Raw genomic sequence first — 20,187 nt, forward strand, 5'->3', positions numbered from 1 at the left:
ACTGATACCGCGATAATATGGAGCCCAAAATAGTACAGATTCATACTTTACACTTTGTAAGAATATCAAACTGCTGAAACAGCAAAGCATAAAAGTAAACTTGGCTCAAAATAAAACCTACGTTTTGACATTATTCCAGTCATTGCCAGTTTTGGAGCGGAAAATTTTACAGAACTCCTTCACACCATCTTCTTTCTTCCTGAAGGGTGTGTGCTGAAACTGTCCTTCGTCGCCGATACGGCCCCATCTTGTGAATAACATATAAATATCCTTTCCTTTCTGGTAGACCAACTGAAACATGAACGTGGTTAGGATATTACAGCCATAAAGTGGGGACCTGCAAAGCTTTCTTCAGTGAAGGATATGGTCAGACCAATCAATGGTCAACTCGGCAAGTCACTTCAAGTGGTTGTGTTGTGTTGTGTTGTGTTGTGTTGTGTTGTGTTGTGTTGTGGTGTGGTGTGGTGTGGTGTGGTGTGGTGTGGTGTGGTGTGGTGTGGTGTGGTGTGGTGTGGTGTGGTGTGGTGTGTGGTGTGGTGTGGTGTGGTGTGGTGTGGTGTGGTGTGGTGTGTGGTGTGGTGTGTGGTGTGGTGTGGTGTGGTGTGGTGTGGTGTGGTGTGGTGTGGTGTGTGGTGTGTGGTGTGGTGTGTGGTGGTGTGTGGTGGTGTGTGGTGGTGTGTGGTGGTGTGATGTGGTGTGGTGTGTGTGTGTGTGTGTGTGTTTTGGTGTGGTGTGGTGTGGTGTGGTGTGGTGTGTGGTGTGGTAGGTGAGGTGAAATTGGGTTTAACATCGCGTCCAAGATTATTGCACTTATATAGCGACGTGCATGTACGTGTATGTGTTTGTGTGGCTGCTTGTACTAGTACGGACGGATGCCGATTTATAGTGCTTGCCCACTGAGATACCATGCCGCAGTTTAACATGATTACCCCACTCAGACACAGTATACTGACTCCGAGCCGACCAGTCCTTGTTTTAGCCACTTAATGCCGAACGCCAGACAGGGTAACAACATGTACCATTTTTTAACGTCTTTTGGTATGACACGGCCGGGGATCGAACCCCGGACCTTCCTCTCTCCGGTGTGGTGTGGTAGGTGATGTGAAACAGGGAATAACCTTATAAAGCGACATGCATACACTTATTGTGTGTGTGGCTGCTTGTGCCCGTCTGGACATGTGCCAGTTTTATAGTGCTAGCCAATTTTATGGTGCTAGCCAATTGTATAGTGCTAGCCCACTGAGATACCATGCCACATGGATACCCACTCAAACCATACTGACTCTTAGTTGACCAGTCCTTGTTTCAACCTCTTAATGCCGGCATCAGACAAGATAAGAAATACCATTTTTTATTTTATTTTGATATGCCGAGGTGTACATGCAATTCGCTCCCTGAAGAATGCTTCACGTGATCAGTGCATTAACATCGTAATGGTTGGCATCATTTGATCCTGCTTCAAGTCTACCAGAACAGTGTCTGTCTTCTCACCTGCATCTTGTAGAAGTTGTACATGCCGTAAGAACCGTAGGACACATCCACCTTTGACAACAAGACATCGTATGGAATGTGTTGCTTGGTGTCCTCAGCCACCTCGCTGGAACAAGAAAAACATCACTGGAAATCTCAACAATACCATGTTTGTCTGTTTGTTTGTTGTCTACCGCAGCACTCAGCAATATTCCTGCTATGACAGTTGTCTGTAAATGATCGAGTCTGGACCAACAATCTAGTGAACAAGCATCATCTACTGAGAGAATTAGGGGAGGGTTTGGCCTGATTGACATCACAAGCATTGATCTACGCAATTGGGATTCGATGACATTGATCAACAGTCAGCGAGTCTGACGACCCATCCAATTAGTTGCCTCTTGCAAGCATGGGTTGCTGAGAGACATGTCGACAACATGAAATGATTAACTACATCAAAGGTTTAACCCTTTTTCTGTTACTTAAATTGATATTCTAGCTATATCCCACAGTCATCAGTAAGTATGCTAAGTCTTGGGTACTATGGACCTATCAAACATACTGTAACAGAGTACTAGAGCTAGGCCTGGATGTTACACAATCACCGCTGACGCAGATAGGCAGAATGAAGACATGATGAAGTGGTAAACAAATATCCACGCTTATAGGGTAGCATGATACACAATTGCTATGATATGTTTGTTTCTGTTGTTTAACGTGGTATTCAGCAATATTCCAGCTATAGGACGGTGGTCTGTAAATAATCGAATCTGGACCAGACAATCCAGACTTGCATCAAGCAAGTCCACGGGCCTGACTGCCCGATCCCGTTAGTCGCCTCTTAGGACAAGCATGGGTTCCTGAAGACCGATTCTACCCTGGATCTTCACGGGTCCTCTCCTAAATGAATACTTAAGCCACTAACCTGGTATCCCTATTAAGACAATGGCTGTCAACAGGTGTCCGCGAGTCATCTTCATCCATGGCTTCAGCTGTAAGTTTGTCCATGACCTTCGCATAATCAGCTTGGAAGTCAACCTTGACCACATCAGTGAGGATTCCATCACTGACTTCAAATGATGTAAATGTAGCCTTTTCCTATGAAAAAATATATCCATTTTATAATACAATTTAAGCTCAGGCAATGACTTTTGAAAATATAAAGCAGGTGGGTGGTGTTTATTTTGGCATGTTCAAACTAAAATGTAACAAAATAAAGAGCTGTGTACCATCAACCTGGGAAAGAGCCTCCCTGCATAAAAAAGAATACGAACTCCTATTGCCACCATGACCACAACACAAGATACGCAGTAAAGCAGTGTGCATGTAAAGGGAAGTAACTGAGTGCTATATTGGATTGTATTGTATTGTTTTTAAGTAATACTATTAGGATTTCTTTTCTTTTTTTTTAAGAGTAAGACTAACATTTTTTTTAGCCTGATTTGGAAGGATAATGCCATATTTCATATTGTTACAAAACCTTCGGTTATAAGTACAAGCACTCAAGACAAAATAAGAACATCACTCATAAGTTAAATAGCAAACATATAAATGTGACGAATTAGCTATTCCCTCATTCTTATAAAAAAGATTCTCCACTGTGAGATCCTACTACAAATGCAAATATTTTTATGAGAGAGTGAGTGAGTATGGTTTTACGTCGCTTTTATCAATATTCCAGCAATATCATGGTGGAGGACACCAGAAATGGGCTTCACACATTGTACCCATGTCGGGAACCAAACCCGGGTCTATGGCGTAACGAGCGACCGCTTTAACCACTAGGCTACCCGACCGCCCCTCAAACATTTTTATGACCTAGGTTATCAACCACATACTGGTATCAGCCCTCCAAGTAACGACCTAACTTACCATTTTGCGACCTGTATTTATTGCATAAATTAGCTTGGTGACTAAAATATTTCACATGCTGAAAGAAACTGGAGAAGAGCATTGCTTGGCAGTATCAACATCATGACTTCCCTGACTACGGTGTAGTTACTCTTTACAGAAGCCGTTCTTCCTGTAATGCTACAAGTTTATGTATTTCTGGTCATGTGCACATTTCTCAGTGTACTTTCACAAAGACGACATGTTCACATCATAGAAGAATATTTCGCCATGTTTTCAAGAGCCAATATCTAAGCCACACTGTCCATGACGGTTGGTTGGTTGGTTGTTTTACGCTGCACTCTGCAATATTCCAGCTCTATAAATTATCGAGTCTGGACCAGACAATCCAGTGATTAATATCATGAGCATCGATCCACACAGTTGGGATCGATAACATGCATCAACCAAGTCAGCAAGCCTGACAACCCGATCCCGTTAGTCGCCTCTTACGACAAGCATAGTCACCTTTTACGACAAGCATAGTCACCTTTTACAGCAAGCATGGGTTGTTGAAGACCTATTTTACCCCGGATCTTCACGGGTCCTGTCCATGACAGAATGACATCACCATGGCAATATTGCATCCTTAATGCATACAAATTGAGAATGTGTGCAAGTAATTTACATTTCCCATTATATCAATAAACTGACGTTGTTTGAAGCATTACTGTATATCCGCAATAAGCGCCCAGAGTGCTCTCAAAAGTAGAAATAGGGGGCTCTTATTAGAATATTATTTTGGTTTTCAGCTCACGCTGACATCCTGAAATGTTATATACGACGGATATATATAATTAAATTCCCCATAATTAAGGGTGCACATAACACATGAGTGTGTATTATACGCAAATGATTAAGTCTTGTATACATTGATCAATCGGAAGGGGTGCTAATTGGGATTGTTCAATAGCCAATATATTAGCAATTATGCTTTGGGCGCTTATTGCAGCGGGGCGCTTATTACATCGAATATGGTAACTTCATAACAATCATAGAGTGAATGTTACATACAACTCACATTTCAATATTGTAAAAAATACACTTCCATTTAAAGGGCGTCAGTGGTTTCTTCAATATAACATTAAAATCATCATCCATGTTTTGTTTCAGGCTTTTGAGTATGTGCAAGGATATGACATCTTGGAAATCATGAATCGTGTATCATGTCACCAGCCTTGATCCCCAAAACTTAACTCCCGGGACTTGAAACTAGAAAGATCAAGCTTAACAACAGCAATGTAATAATCTTACCTCCTTTTCTGATTTTAACAACTTCTGCAACTGTGCTGCAATATTTGGTGCTCCTCGAATCAGTGCATAATCAAGGGGAGACAACCCTGCATTATCTTTCTTATCAAGTATGGCTCCAGTGTGAGCTAGAGTACACAATAGTTCAACTTGATCGAATGTGCCGAGTTCTAGTGGGGACACGAGGTGGTGTATGACAGTCCAGCCCTGGTTGTCCGTAGCGTCCAGATCTACACTGCTCGTCTTCTCCACCATTTTAACTGCAGCACCAACACATGCACACATCAGCAATCAATAATGATGATAATAATTATGACAACAACAACAAAAAATCATGATAGCCCATGCCTTATGCTTTTTGTTTGTTTGTTGTTAAACGCCGCACTCAGCAATATTCCAGCTACATGATGGCGGTCCTTAAATAATCCAGTCTGGACCTGACAATCCAGTGATTGACATCATGAGCATCGATCCACGCAATTGGGATACAATGACATGTAACAACCAAGTCAGCGAGTCTGACCATCCGATCTTGTTAGTTCCCCTTACTACAAGCGTAGTCGCCTTTTACGGCAAGCATCTACGCCTTATGCACAAGACTTTAACCAGAGTGTATTGAACATGATTACCGTTGACGGATGAATGTGTATTGCCAATTGCATTCTCAGCTCCCTGAGCAGTCTACCTGTCAGTGGTTGATCAGTGTTATCAGACCTAGATCAGGTGAGTGAGTGAGTTGGGTTTAACGCCACTTTTGACAGTATTCAAGTTATATCACGGCGTGTCAGCTTAATGTGGAAGGAAAGCCTAAAGTGATGCAGGTCTCAGACGTTTACCACTTCGGTGAAACCCACAAGCATGGGTATCGTGCTGACAAACCTAGAAACATAATCGAGGCGAACCAGGATTCGAAAACACAAGCGTAGGTTTATGGCATGCCTAAGGCACGCAACTCTGCACAGTGAATTGCGTCAACTTAGGCGAATGGGCCACCCGTGCCCCGGACCTAGATCAGGAATATAGGTGATAAGTTATGCAAGGGTAAACTCTTAATCTGTCTTGTTTCACATTATGGGGTATATTTTCTACCCATTAGGAGACTTGCTCAAATTGAGCCTTGAACAAACATGCCAAAGGCTGATGACAACAGCGGCTCAAGATACCAATAAACTCACAAGAACGGAGAACCTATTCTGAATCCAAACCAGATGTCAAACATTAATGTCACTTATATAACTGTTATCAAGTACTGTCAGTGCTAAAGAAAACACTGTCATTCACTACCACTGAAAAGGCGGAGAAATTCATTCTTATTTTCACAAGCCCCCCAAAAATATCAGCTGCAGAGCTGCAATCTACCTTAAAGTAAAATTGGTCTCAACTAGAAAATGTCAGAAGTACTTCCTGAAAAGTACTTGTCTTGTACGAGTGGATTCAAAATTCAAAATACCTTTTCTGGCCAGACTACTTCCTTGCTTCCTCAGTGACAGCTGCTTGCTGAGGACTGAAATCTTGGCAGGAGTTTCCTCTTCGTCTTCCTCCTCCACAACATCAGTATCATGGTCACTGTCCTCTGCCACTTCTTCTTCTTCATCAAAAATAACCTCTGGCTCTTCATCTTCTTCAGCTTCTATTTCTTTATCATCCAAGTCCATCTGTTTCACAGAACTGCCACACTCACTGCCATCCGGGCTCTTACTCTCACTTCCATTGCCCAACTGTCCGACAACTTCAGGTGTCAATGACATGGAACCATCTGGTCGTAACATGAACACAGTCCGAGATGCACTCCTAAACAATGAAGGCTCTATGTTGAAACTATCTGCTACTGGCTGAGCATTGGGGTCGTAGGAAAAGTTCATTAACAACTTTACGATCGCACCATCGTTCTGAAAAAAGAAGTGAAGAATGGATCCATATTGTGTAATTTGTAAACAGAAAACCTCCACTACCCCTCATTCTAGAATATATACTACACTCAAACACTGTTGTGTCAAAGTTGAAGGGACCTACGTAAATACTTAGATTATCAAAGCTGACAACTGAAAATGATGAATAAAGAAGGAATATGCAGGGGTCAAGCTTTACTTCAAGACAACCATAAGTTCGACACAACAGTGTTTGTCAGCACATGCTATTGTGTGACACATTACAATATTTCTCCATTAACGAGGCAAAGATAGTAAATAGTTATTCTTATCCTGTGGTTTGTAAAAAATTGAATCTGAATCAGCCCAATCATGTAAAATGATCCTCTCACAATGAGCGAGCGAGCTTGGTTTAACCTCACCTTAAACAGTATTTCGGTTATATCACACGTCATCTTAATATGGGAGGAAAACCCCTAAGTGTTTTAGATCATAAATAGTTAGCCCCTTGTGAAACCCCAGCATTGGTACGGTGATGACAAACCCAGAAACATAATGAGGGTGAATCCGGTATTTGAACCCATGATTGCAGCAAATTGTGGTGCCTAAGACGATAAGGCCACGATACCCTCAAACCAAACACAAACAGGCTGTACACACGCACTGAGACCATCCCACATTTTGCCAAAGTGTGATGATGAATAACACCTTTTTCTCTACTGGTTCACCAACAAAATGCCCCAATAAGTTGCTTCTTAATTTTGCTGCTTGCCACAATGAAATTTCTGACACACAGGTAGGGCAGATTTTACACAGAAATTAAAAGCTTCTTTCAAATAATATCAAACCCTTGTTTCACAAATCATATTTTTATGAATCATTTAATAGGCTTATTATCCAAAACGTTCAGACACAGCATTTACAAATCTATGCAAAGACATCAAATGTAAGAAGGAACTACCAGGACAGATAATAAGTTCATGTTCATTAACTTAGCTTAGTTCAGTTGTCTATTTTATCGTTTGTTGTCAAACTGCATTCATTACTATTTCATTCATACGAACACAGACTGTAAATTACTGAGTCCTGACCAGAAAGACCAGAAATAGCAACCATCTATGCCATCAGTGTATGTCACAAAATCACCGTCCCCAAACCGAACCAAATGATTTTTTCAGTCACCTCTTGCACAGTGTTGGAACTAAAATAAATTGCAAGGCTGCCGTCAAGACCCCTGGCTTTAGAAGCTGCAGGCCCTAAATAAACTCATAAAAAAACTGTAGCTTATTGTGACAAATAAATCAACACTTATTTTTACTGCAGCCAAAAGGACCCATGCAAATTTGAACTAGGGGCCAGACACGAGATCTACCTGCCATGGGCCTTTAGGCAGGCGTTTGTTTAGAACACTGCTCCTACAAGCAGCATATGTGCTGGGGATGTATTCTCACACGGAATCACCACAGCTGAATGTTCCAGAGGACTTACTTGTCGTGCAGCATGCATGAGGGGTGTGCGCCTGGTGCTGTCGTCAAAGTTGGGTGATGCACCATTGTTGAGCATGAAGCTGACCAAGCCAAACTTGAAGTAATGTATCGCCAGGATTAGGGGCGACACCAGCAGATCCCCCTTGTCTGTAAAGTAGTCCGGACATCGGTTGGACAAACAGGACCCCAGCAGCAGGGAGTCGGGCAGTGGGCGGTCAAACCGCACATCAAATGTTGCACCCTTATCCACCAGCAACTTTAACCACCTGAACAGACGAAAGAAAATCAAGTAATGAAAGGGAGTGAATTGGGCTGGGCTTTCAACATAATCCCAGTTCTATAAGCACTGTAAATGTAGAAAGAAAGCCCATACCTGACACCAGAGTGAGTGAGTGAGTGAGTGAGTATGGTTTTACGCCGCTTTGATCAATATTCCAGCAACATCACGGCGGGGGACACCAGAAATGGGCTTCACACATTGTACCTATGTCTGGATTCGAACCCGAGTCTTCGGCGTGACGAGCGAATGCTTTAACCACTAGGCTACCCGACCGCCCCCCTGACACCAGACATTCCAGTGATTGATATCATGAGCAAAAATCAATGCTGTCAAGAGTATGATAATAAGCTATTAACCAAGTGGCAAGCTTGACCACCTGATCCACTGAGTGGCCTCTCATGGCCAGCGTATGTTGCTGAGGGCCTACTCTAACCTGGAATAACCCCAGGGTTTCCCCATTCTATAAACACAGGATGTAAAACTTCCCAGCATTAAATGCAGGAAATGTTATCTTGTTGACAGTGGTTCTTTCTGAAGTCAGAAGAGGAAGACTCACTTTGTGTTGACGTCACAGATGTTCCACATGTAGGCTGACATCACATCTCTGCCAAACCCATCCTTGTTCTTCACATCCAGGGCGGGGTCATTATCTACACAAACAGACACAGGTATTCATAAACCACAAGGTTTCAAAAAAACTCTGAATGAGCATGGTTTTACACTAATTTCACAATAATTACATTAATTTTGATGTATATCAGTTCATTGTCGACTTTAGAAGGAATTATTTGCAAGTACATTTACTACCAGACGTGTTTTCCAATATCAGCTGTTATTTATTTTTGTGTCTACAGATGTGTAGCGATAGAATGTAGTCGCCACAAGATATTTATCTAGGTAGTCATTTGGCTACCTCTGAATTTTAGACAGTAGACAAATTGAAATTTAGGTCACATTGGCTACCGTTTTAGTCACAACTTTGAGGCATGATTAATCCCCTTGATTGTACTGTGAAGGGTTAAATCCATGGTGCTAACTTACCAATCAAAAACTGTCCCATCTGTACTGGCAAGTGATGAATGGCTGCGTACTGAAGAGGAGTACAGCCATGTTTGTCTCGCAGCCCCACGGGCACGCCTTTGTCACGCAACATCTTCGCTACCTGGTTTGTATACAAATACACCGTCACACACGAAAAGCAAAATCTACAGTGTAATTTGTTGCCCCTCGAACTTAAGTGTACCAGCCAGAAGGACACTTCTGATCCATCTTCATATCCAGTGATTGTCATCTCAGCATGAGCTAGATAATAAGGAGCCTTGATCTAGTTTGTCTCCTTTTTCATTCAGTCTGACAGCATCTTGTTTTTTATTGATCATGTTGTTCATTAAGCTGGTTTCTATATTCATTTAGAACACATATCTAAGTTTTGTTTGTTTGTTGTTTCACGCGGCACTCAGCACTTTTACAGCTACATGATGGCTGTCTGAAAATAATCGAGCCTGGATCAGACAATCCACTGAATTGGGATCTGATGACATGCATCATCCAAGTCCGCCAGCTTGACAACCAGATCTCCCGTTAGTTGCATATTACAACAAGCATAGGTAAGCATGTGTTGCTGAAGAATGTGTGTATATGTGTGTGTGTGTGTGTGTGTGTGTGTGTGTGTGTGTGTGTGTGTGTGTGTGTGCGTGTGTTACGATAAGCATAGGTAAGCATGTGTTGCTGAGGACTCTGTGTATGGGTTGTGTGGAGACAGAGAGAGGGGGGGGGGGGGGAAGTAACAACAAGTTCAATCTTTCTACTCCAGGCAGACACTTTACAACTAGTCCATGGAGGCATTTTTTTCTGCTTCTAGGTACTCCAGCCTTCAGTCAAAAATCTAAAATCACTGTTGAACAAAGTCTAGTCAGTGAGAAGGGGATGAGGGGTCATGCAGATGTTTAGTGGTTGAGGAAGTATAGCGGATTAGGAGCGCAGGGATTTATGGGTGAGGGTGAGGAGAGGTACCGGGCAGGGAAGGGAGGGAGAGAGCAGATGAGGATGTGTGGGAGACAAATCATCAGCATCTTATGTCATACTCTCAAACAATCCAGGCATCTAAAGGGACATCTGTGATGAGTGATCTCACCTTCACACTCAGTAACCTGCTTCATGGGACCATCATCAACCCATCTTCAAGCACTGGGCCCCGTTCCACAAAGCGATCTTAGCGCTATGACTATCGTAAGCCAGTGTTAAAGTATGGGAGTTACGATCACCTTAGCGCTAAGAAGGCTTTGTGGAACGGGGCCCTGGTGAATAACAGAGTTGGTTGGTCGGTTAGTTTGTTGGTTAACGCCGCACTCGGCAATATTCATGCTATTTGACGGCGGTCTGTAAATAATCGAGTCTGGACCTGACAATCCAGTGATTAATATCATGAGCATCAATCCACGCATTTTGGATCGATGACATGCATCAACCAAGTCAGCGAGCCTGACCACCCGATCCTGTTAGTCGCCCTTTACGACTAGAATAGTTACCTTTTACGGCAAGCATGGGTTGCTGAAGACCTATTCTACCCCGGAATCTTCACGGGTCGGTGAATAACAGAGCAACTGCACTCACCTTGAGCTGTGCATCCAGATTGGACGACCCTTTCGTCTTCAAGATGAGCATGTGGAACAAATTCCTGCCTTCTTCATTGATTGCCTGAAGTCGACTTGGCTCCGGGATCCTCTTTATCAGCCGTAGTGCCACATTGTACTTCGCCTCAGTGAAGGCAGCCTGTCAAGCATCGTGTATTTCAATTAACAACTGGTGCAATCCAATTTTGTTTGTTTGTTGTTTAACGCAATTGGGATCGATGACATGCATCAACCATATCAGCAAGCCTGACCACCGGATCCCTTTAGTCGCCTCTTACGACAAGCAAAGTCGCCTTTTATGGCAAGCATGGGTTGCTGAAGACCTTTTCTACCCAGGATCTTCATGGGTCACAATCAAATTGGTACTCATCTGGACATATACTGATGGAAATAAATACAGGAACAGTCAATTAAGGACACATGTGTTTTTGTCGCTTCCTTTCAACTCTTACAGACATGAAGTATCCATATTGATTATACCATCAAACTATCTATCATTTAGTATAAGGCTTATAAAAATTAAAGAATTAGTTCTCGGGCAGTGACTTTTGAAAATATAGTGGCAAGGTTGTTTTTTTTTTGCTTGTTCAAACTAGTATGTAATTAGGTAAACAGTTGGGTACCATCAACCTTGGAAAGGGGCCTCCCTACATAAACAAGTATTGCTACTACTGTCGCCATGACCATAACATGAGATGCGCAATAAAGCAGTGCGCATGTAAAGGGAAGTAACTGTTTGCTATATTGGATCGCACTGTTTTCAAGTATTAGTACCTTTCATATTTTTTGTTTTAAATGGAAATAAAACCGAAACATATGCCAAACTTTATGATGATATGGGTGGTGCCTGAGAACCAAGACTATTTTTTTTTTAGCTTCATAGACATGAAGTATCCATATTGATCCTAGCATCAAACTATCTTATCATTTTGTATAAAATATTTCACAAAAATGGAGCAAACATCTGTATGGAAACACGTGGTTTCATGACTTAAGTATGGCACACCACATCTTTAGAAGACACCCCTACACTGTACATCATCAGTGTGAGTGAGTGAGTTGGGTTTAACGCCGCTTTTAACAGTATTCCAGTTATATCACAGCGTGTCAGCTTAATGTGGGAGGAAAGCCCGAAGTGATGCAGGTCTTAGACGTTTACCACTTCAGTGAAAGCCACGAGCACGGGTAGGGTGCTGACAAAACAAGAAACAAGAACCGGGATTCGAACCCACAATCATAGGTTTCTGGTGTGCCCAAGGGGCGCAACTCTGCACAGCGAATCTTGGTGCCCCCCTCATCATGAGTGAAAGCTTGTTTGTGTAATGTGAACTCTTGTACTTACCTCCACAGCTGAGAAGTCAATGCCATTGATGTCCAGTATCAAGTGAGCCACACCCTGAAGCTCACTCCGGAGAGCTCCCTGAAATAGGAATGTCAATTCATTTAGCAAGGCTAACACTCAAAATCTACAGCATCCCATCAGGGATAGAAATTAGCACTAGCCGAGCCACTTTCACCAATGTTATAGGTATCGTAAGGGCTGGTAGAATTTCAAACATTTTGGAGGTGTTTCTGTATGTTGTCACTATTGGGGCTAGTAGAATTTCCAGGTTAATTTCCATACCTGCCCAGATCAAAAGATGTATTGTCAGAATATAACATTACACTGGTTGAATGAGTTTGGTTTCAGTCTGCTGTAAACAGTATTTCTGTTATATCACAGAGTGTCAGTTTGATGTGGGGACGTAAGCCCAAACTGATGCAGCTCTTAAACATTCACCACTTTAGTGAAAACCACAAGCACAAGTATGAGTGAGTGAGTGAGTGAGTGAGTGAGTGAGTGAGTGAGTGAGTGAGTGAGTGAGTGAGTGAGTTGGGTTTAATGCCACACTGATCAGCATTCCTGTGTAGTCAGCTTGATATGAGAGGATAGCCCAAAGTGATGCAGGTCTCAGACGTTTACCAATATGGGGAAACCCACGATCACAGGCATGGTGCTGACAAACCTAGAAACATAATCGGGGCAAACTGCAGTGGTAGAAACTACCAGTTTTAGTCCACTAGTCCTTATAATGATAACATAAAGCAAAACCCTTAAAAAGGGCAAATTTCTACAAGTCCTTATCATACCTTAACTATTGGGCAGTTTGGCAAGGACTTTGGGACTAGTGCCCATTTCTAACTGACAATCATAGGTTTCTGGCATGTCCAAGGGACGCAACTCTGACCAGATATTTTTGTGTTCAAGAGACAGAACATTTTTTAAATCCCTTCTGAAAATATAACAAGCACAAAATACTCACATCCCCCGCCAATATGACATGTCAGGTGTGTGCAATGCATTAGCTCATGTGAACTTTGTTCACTGGGCCTTTTTGTAAAGAAATATAGTATGTTTTTCAAGATCTGCTCCGTAAACGAGGACTACTGCCATTTTCAGTCTAAATCAAAGTCCTTGCCAAGGAAACTCGAAAAATAACTTAAAAAAAAAATCCACAACTATCCAAAAGCACCTCTAGACCTATCTATGTGCAAAATATGGTGAAGAATAATGGTACGGTTTTCAAGATCTGCTCCGGAAACGAGGACTACTGCCATTTTCAGTCTAAATCAAAGTCGTTGGCATGGAAACTCGAAAATTGGTTTTTTTTTTAAAATCCCAAACTATCCAAAGGCACCAGTTCACCACTAGACCTATCTATGTGCCAAGTATGACGAAGAAATACGGTACGGTTTTCAAGATCTGTTCCGGAAACGAGGACTACTGCCATTTTCAGTCTAAATCAAAGTCGTTGCCATGAAAACTTGAAAAATATTTTTTTTAAAAATCCCAAACTATCCAAAGGCACCAGTTCACCACTAGACCTATCTATGTGCCAAGTATGACGAAGAAATATGGTACGGTTTTCAAGATCTGCTCCGGAAACGAGGACCACTGCCATTTTCAGTCTAAATCAAAGTCGTTGGCATGGAAACTCAAAAATTATTGTTTTGAAAAATCCCAAACTATCCAAAGGCACCAGTTCACCACTAGACCTATCTATGTGCCAAGTATGATGAAGAAATATGGTACGGTTTTCAAGATCTGCTCCGGAAACGAGGACTACTGCCATTTTCAGTCTAAATCAAAGTCGTTGCCATGGAAACTAAAAAAATAACTTTGTTAAAAAGCCCACTTCTTGGCAGGGGATAAAAAGACAATTCTCTGGAAGGGTGAGGTGAAATGGGGTTAAACGTCGCGTCCAAGATTATTGCACTTATATAGCGACTTGCATGCACGTGTGTGCGCTTGTACTAGTCCGGACTGATGCCGATTTATACTGCTAGCCCACTGAGATACCATGCCGCAATTTAACATGAATACCCCACTCAGACACAGTATACTGACTCCGAGCCGACCAGTACTTGTTTTAGCCCCTTTAACTGAGCGCCAGACAGGGTAACATCAAGTACCATCTCTTAACGTCTTTTGGTATGACGCGGCCGGGGATCGAACCCCGGACCTTCCACTCTCCGGGCGGACGCTCTACCACTATACCACAAAGGCGGTATTCTCTGGAAGGAGAAGCTTTCCCCCCTCCCAAGGATATTACATGCTCTGTCCCTACACCCCCAATGTGATGGTCCAAATACAAGCGACTTACCTGGAACACAGGGTACACAACCTTCTCTGGTTTGACGACCTTCACCCACTGAGTGAGGGGCCTCCAGGTCATCACAGATCGCTGCTTCTTCTTGTCGTTGTCAGTCTTAGCTATCTCCTCGGGCGGAGGAACAACAATAGAATCTCGTACACTATCACAACGCTGGATCAGCATGATAGCACAGCTGGAACACAATGAAATCCAAGTTTGGCTTAAATAACGTAAAATAATCTCATCAAAGTTGGTAACAAGTTGCGCCCAATAATGTGAATTATGTTCGTTTTATCTGAATTGTCTTTAATCAAAGACGCAGAGCCCGTAGATATCTTTATACATAGGGCGTCACAACAAATTGAAATATCGATATATTTCTATTGGTAGGCACTTAAGTCAATAAATCGATTGTTAAATCAGTTTCCGATCAATAGTATCGATCTCAGTTAGGAATATCGATAGTGTCGATTGTATTTACCATATCAATAAAATACATGCAATGCTGTTCAAATTCGTTTTTCTTTTGATCATGAGTGGTAGTAATTTACACATAGTAATGTGGAAGTTTCTTTTTCTTAAATTATTAGGGTAAAGAAAAAACAAATCAGTCATATCTCAAACTTTACTTTTTATTTGTTGTAACGGTTATCACATTCAAAAGAATCTTCAGTTCCAAGGTTTAATTCAACTCTAAAATCCATCTTAAATGATACACTGAAAACTATCGATATTTATCGCAATAGTTTCTTTCAATATAAATAGTAATTGCAATAGTTTCTTTCAATATCAATAGTTATCACAATAGTTTCTTTCAATATCAAATAGTTATCGCAATAGTGATTTCCTGACCAAAACATTCCAAAAAGTTCCAATAAGACTATTGTATTGCAGGTCGACAAATTTCATGATAAGTATGCAATGGCAAATCTGATTGTCCATCTATGTGATATTCTTTCTGTATCATGTACCGTGACCTCACTTTGGGATACATATAGTTTTGTGATTTGTCTCAGCCCTTCAACCAAGTGGGCATATTCACCTTTCATGCTGATGTTTCACAGCTAACGACAACGGGGTGTTACCGGTGTGGTCCTTTTTGCCTATCTCTGCCTTCCTCTGTAAGAACAAGTTTATGAATCATCATTCCATGACAGCAACCATTCAACATTCAACCCCTGCAGCATCAACACCTACAACATTCAAAACCTACAACATCAACATTCAACCCCCACAGCATTCAAGATCTACACCATCAATACCTAAAGCATTCAACACACACCATCAACATTCAACCCCCACAGCATTCAAAACCTTCACCATCAACATTCAACCCCCACGGCATTCAAGATCTACACCATCAAGATCTACACCATCAATACCTAAAGCATTCAACACACACCATCAACATTCAACCCCCACAGCATTCAAAACCTACACCATCAACATTCAACCCCCACAGCATTCAAGATCTACACCATCATTACCTAAAGCATTCAACCCCCACCATCAACATTCAACCCCCACAGCATTCAAAACCTAGACCATCAACATTCAACCCCCACAGCATGCAAGATCTACACCATAAGGATCTACACCATCAATACCTAAAGCATTCAACACACACCATCAACATTCAACCCCCACAGTATTCATCACCTACAGTATTCATCACCTACACCATCATTACCTCCAGCATTCAACACCTACAGCAATTAAACACACACCATTCAATCTCTACACTATGAACTCCTACAGCATTCAACATCTACAACATTCAACACCTACACCATCAACATTCAACCCCCACAGTATTCATCACCTACAGTATTCATCACCTACACCATCAATACCTACAGCATTCAACACCTACAGCATTTAACACCCACTGCATTTAACACCTTCAACATTCAACACCAATCCAAGAAAGGCTCAATGATATAATACAGCCATTACATTCACGATAGATAACTCTCCATTTCAAACACATTTTTGTATTGTTTGATTTGTTTGTTGTCTTATGCCGCACTCAGCAATATTTCAGCTACATGACAGTGGCTGGACCAGACAATCCAGTGATTGATATTGTGAGCAACAATCCATGCCCTCAGCGTAATATGACACTCTATCAACCAAGTCACAATGCACAACAACCCAAACCATTTGGTCTCCTCTTTTAACCAGCACAGGTTGCTGGGAACCAATTCTACCCCTTTATCCCGATAAGGTTCCTGTACACAACAAACAGCTGATGCACCCCAATGGTCACCCATCAGCAACATGGCACAATATCAACTACATTGTATTTATTCTCATCAGGTAGCTGTTTTCACAAGATTTGTAAACGCCGCACTTAACAATATTCCTGCTTTATGAGGGCGCTCTGTAAATAATCGAGTCTGGACCTGACAATCCAGTGATTGACATCATGAGCATCGATCCACGCAGTTGGGATACGATGACATGCATCAACCAAGTCAGGGAGCCTGACAATCCAATCCCGTAAGTCGCTTCTTACGGCAAGCATGGGTTGTTGAAGACATCTTCTCTACCTGAATCTTCATGGGTCTATTTTTCCAAAAAGGGCATGGGAAACCTTGAACCTATTCAGCTCTGCAATCTCATTGGGTTCTCATAACATAGACACCTGTCATAAATAACACCAACTTGGAGAATACCTACCTGCATTAAATGCATGCAGCAGATAGTTGCACCACGCACAGATGCACAGTGTAAGGGTGTCTGACCAAACGCATCAGCATCATCTATGCCGCGGGTGCCCATTTTTGACGTCAGCAAACTACACAACTCTATAGGATCCACAGAAGAACCATTCGTGTGCCTGAACAAATTCAAGAAAACCAATAAGCAAGGTCAACAATGGAATGTTTTCATACAGTGCTAGAGATCACGGACAAGGGACCTAGAGATTGGTTGGTTGGTTTGTTGTTAAACGCCGCACTCAGCAATATTCCAGCTATATGATGGCGGTCTGTAAATAATCGAGTCTGGACCTAAAAATCCAGTGATTAATATCATGAGCATCGACCTACGCAATTGGGATCGATGACATGCATCAACCAAGTCAGCGAGCATGGATTGCTGAAGACCTAGAGAAGACATTCAGCTTCTGATATCTGTCAATATCTGTTTGGCCTTTTGTGGATTCAATAATCTTCAGTGATGTTTAATGAACCTATCTGTAGCAGAATGTCGTTTTTAAGTCAGCACTATTCTTGCAATATCACAGGGGTCTGACAATAATCAGCAGTGGATGTGCAATGCTCCATGTCATTGGAATATGTAGACTAGGACTGCATGGTAGTACTGGTATACTGCAAAATATTTCTCAAAACAATTCATACTGAAATATTTCTTCTGTGTTCTGGGCCCATTTCTATAATGAGTTGTCGAATGATTAAGTTAGATATCTATTTTTACATGTTTCACCAGTTTTACGAAAATCTGTGATATTCTCCTTTTTATACTGCCCTTCGTCGGCAGAATTTTATACAGCTTAATATATATTGTTAATGTCAAATTTTGTTTCATCACGATATGGCTGAAATATTGCCGATGTGACGTTAAACTTTAACTCACCCACTCACTCTGTGTTCCGGTTATCGGTTATATATATGCTGACTTTGACATCGAAATATTTACTTTAGTGTGTAGAAAAAGGATCTGCAGGTAAAAATCACTGTCAACACTTTGCAATACAGATACATGGAATGAAACATACTTCAATGCAATTTGTTTGCCAATAAGCAGCTATAATATCAGCCAGGACCCACATGGTGACCACCCAATCATCTCATCGTCATCTTCCTTACGCAAGCATGTTCACAGACTACGAAAGTCCAGTTTCCACTATTGCCGAAATTCGGCTGGAATTATGTGGCTCGATTGTAGCGTCACAAGTGGCTATTACGAGTTATGTCCCTTCTATTGACCACCTATCATATCACTTGCAATTGCTTCAAATAAAATGGTGGCGCCCAGTCAAGATGATCTGATTGATAATCAAGATCTATATTATGATAAAACAGGTCTTCCCTCGCAAAGTTAATGAAATCATTTGAATACCTAGATTAAAAACATGAAAAGATTGGGAAAATATCTGTCAACGCACAGTCGGCAGTAAACATGCTTTGCAAATCCTACAGTGGATCGAAATCTGCACGTTGAAGTCCATGTTTGCGAACCCGATATCTAGTTCATTATGCTATTTTGATTGGACTATGCATAGACTCATTAGTCCAGCCAAAATGTAACTACGGAATTCCAGCATAGTTCAGCACGGATGGAAACTGGACGTTTACAGTCAGTTAACTTCCTTGCCTCGGAAGATGTCTCATCGTCAACTACGGCCGATACTACATAAATCATAACATCCTGTTAGTTAAGCTTCATGTGGACAAATAACCTGCCAAGTGAATGTCCTCTCTAATAAACTATAAATGCTTATCAATGAATGAATCTAACACAGGTAAAATATAATTTAAACCATTTCCTTAATGTAATGGAATCTTCTATGTCTTGAACCTGCCTCCCTACCTTCCAATCTTGACAAAAGCATAGTGAAGAGGTAGTCGTTCTCGGATGTCCTTGGCAAACACATCTGCCCCTTTCTCCAGAAGGTACTCCTCCAGATCTGTGCTGGTGTCGGATGAGCCATTGTTGCTGTTGATGGCTAGATGGAACACTGTTCGTTTGTGGTTATCAACAGCATTCACATTGGCCCCCGCTGACACTAAAGCCTGGGCCATGGACATCATACCTGCTTCACTAACTGAAAACACAACAGAGGAAAATTATTTCGGAAACCAACAAAAACATACAACTGAACATTTTGAAGAAATATGCTCAAAAAAATTATTTTTGCCCAAAACTAGGTTATAAAGCTCACTTGGGTTCTCTGAAACATATTTTAGTCAGCGCATAAACTTCATCCATTTGAAATAAAGTCCTTGTCTTGAAAAATTCTCTTGGGTCCAGTAAGCCCAGCTGATAGTATGAATAGTAAAAATAGTTAACATAACACAAAAATCTACTAAAAAATGTTAAAAGCCATATTCAAGCTAGTAGACTCAAAGTCTTTGGCACACAAAATTCATAAAAAATATTTCTACATTTCTACATGGCTGTTTTCTGCTTACTGTCAAGAAAACCAGAAGTGACTACAATTCCTATCCAATCAAACAAGCTGAACATGTGGGGGAACTGTCTGAAGAGTTCCCCGATGAGGGCAAGTTCTGCTTTTTAACTAAATATTACACCATGTCCCATAATGCACCTTACCTCGCTGTTGGACAACAAAATGTAAGGGTGTCTTCTGAGATTTCTTGTGTGTAATGTGAACATTTGCTTTAGCATCCACCAACAGCTTCAACAATTTCTCTTGACCAGTAACTCGGGAAAGACTGTACGACCTGAAAATCAAAAATAGATTATTTCACATTATACACAATAAATTATTGTTGCAAACAAGTTTTGTTTTGTGTCATATGTTTAATATACATACCTTTTTTTCCACTCAAAAATGACCAAATGCATATTTCAGTGTATCTCTATCAAGGAAAAATTAAGGAACATCATTTTGTTCAACCCAAGGCTGGATTATTCAGGGTTTTTCAAGACGCAAAATATTGCTTCCTGTACGCATAAAAATTG

The 20,187-nt window shown here is 41.4% G+C and overlaps 1 protein-coding gene across 1 annotated transcript in view; it reads right to left on the minus strand.

The window, feature by feature from the left end:
• The window catches only part of LOC139444125 (poly [ADP-ribose] polymerase tankyrase-like), a 66,253-nt gene that overhangs the window by 14,040 nt on the left and 32,026 nt on the right, over positions 1–20,187 (minus strand). The window contains exons 28-42 of the mRNA XM_071225027.1: positions 19,816–19,946; positions 19,072–19,306; positions 17,197–17,356; positions 15,557–15,633; positions 14,524–14,707; positions 12,222–12,299; positions 10,860–11,018; positions 9,288–9,408; positions 8,803–8,896; positions 7,968–8,232; positions 6,062–6,500; positions 4,615–4,871; positions 2,396–2,568; positions 1,492–1,597; positions 122–291 (exon numbers count right to left, since the gene is read on the minus strand). Of these exons, the coding sequence (XP_071081128.1) occupies positions 122–291; positions 1,492–1,597; positions 2,396–2,568; positions 4,615–4,871; positions 6,062–6,500; positions 7,968–8,232; positions 8,803–8,896; positions 9,288–9,408; positions 10,860–11,018; positions 12,222–12,299; positions 14,524–14,707; positions 15,557–15,633; positions 17,197–17,356; positions 19,072–19,306; positions 19,816–19,946 (2,649 nt within the window). The remainder of the gene's footprint in view (positions 1–121; positions 292–1,491; positions 1,598–2,395; positions 2,569–4,614; positions 4,872–6,061; positions 6,501–7,967; positions 8,233–8,802; positions 8,897–9,287; positions 9,409–10,859; positions 11,019–12,221; positions 12,300–14,523; positions 14,708–15,556; positions 15,634–17,196; positions 17,357–19,071; positions 19,307–19,815; positions 19,947–20,187) is intronic.

The sequence above is a fragment of the Haliotis cracherodii genome, unplaced genomic scaffold (genome assembly GCF_022045235.1).
Source record: "Haliotis cracherodii isolate W230 unplaced genomic scaffold, xgHalCrac1.p SCAF_5, whole genome shotgun sequence".
In the NCBI taxonomy this organism is placed as follows: Eukaryota; Metazoa; Mollusca; class Gastropoda; order Lepetellida; family Haliotidae; genus Haliotis; species Haliotis cracherodii.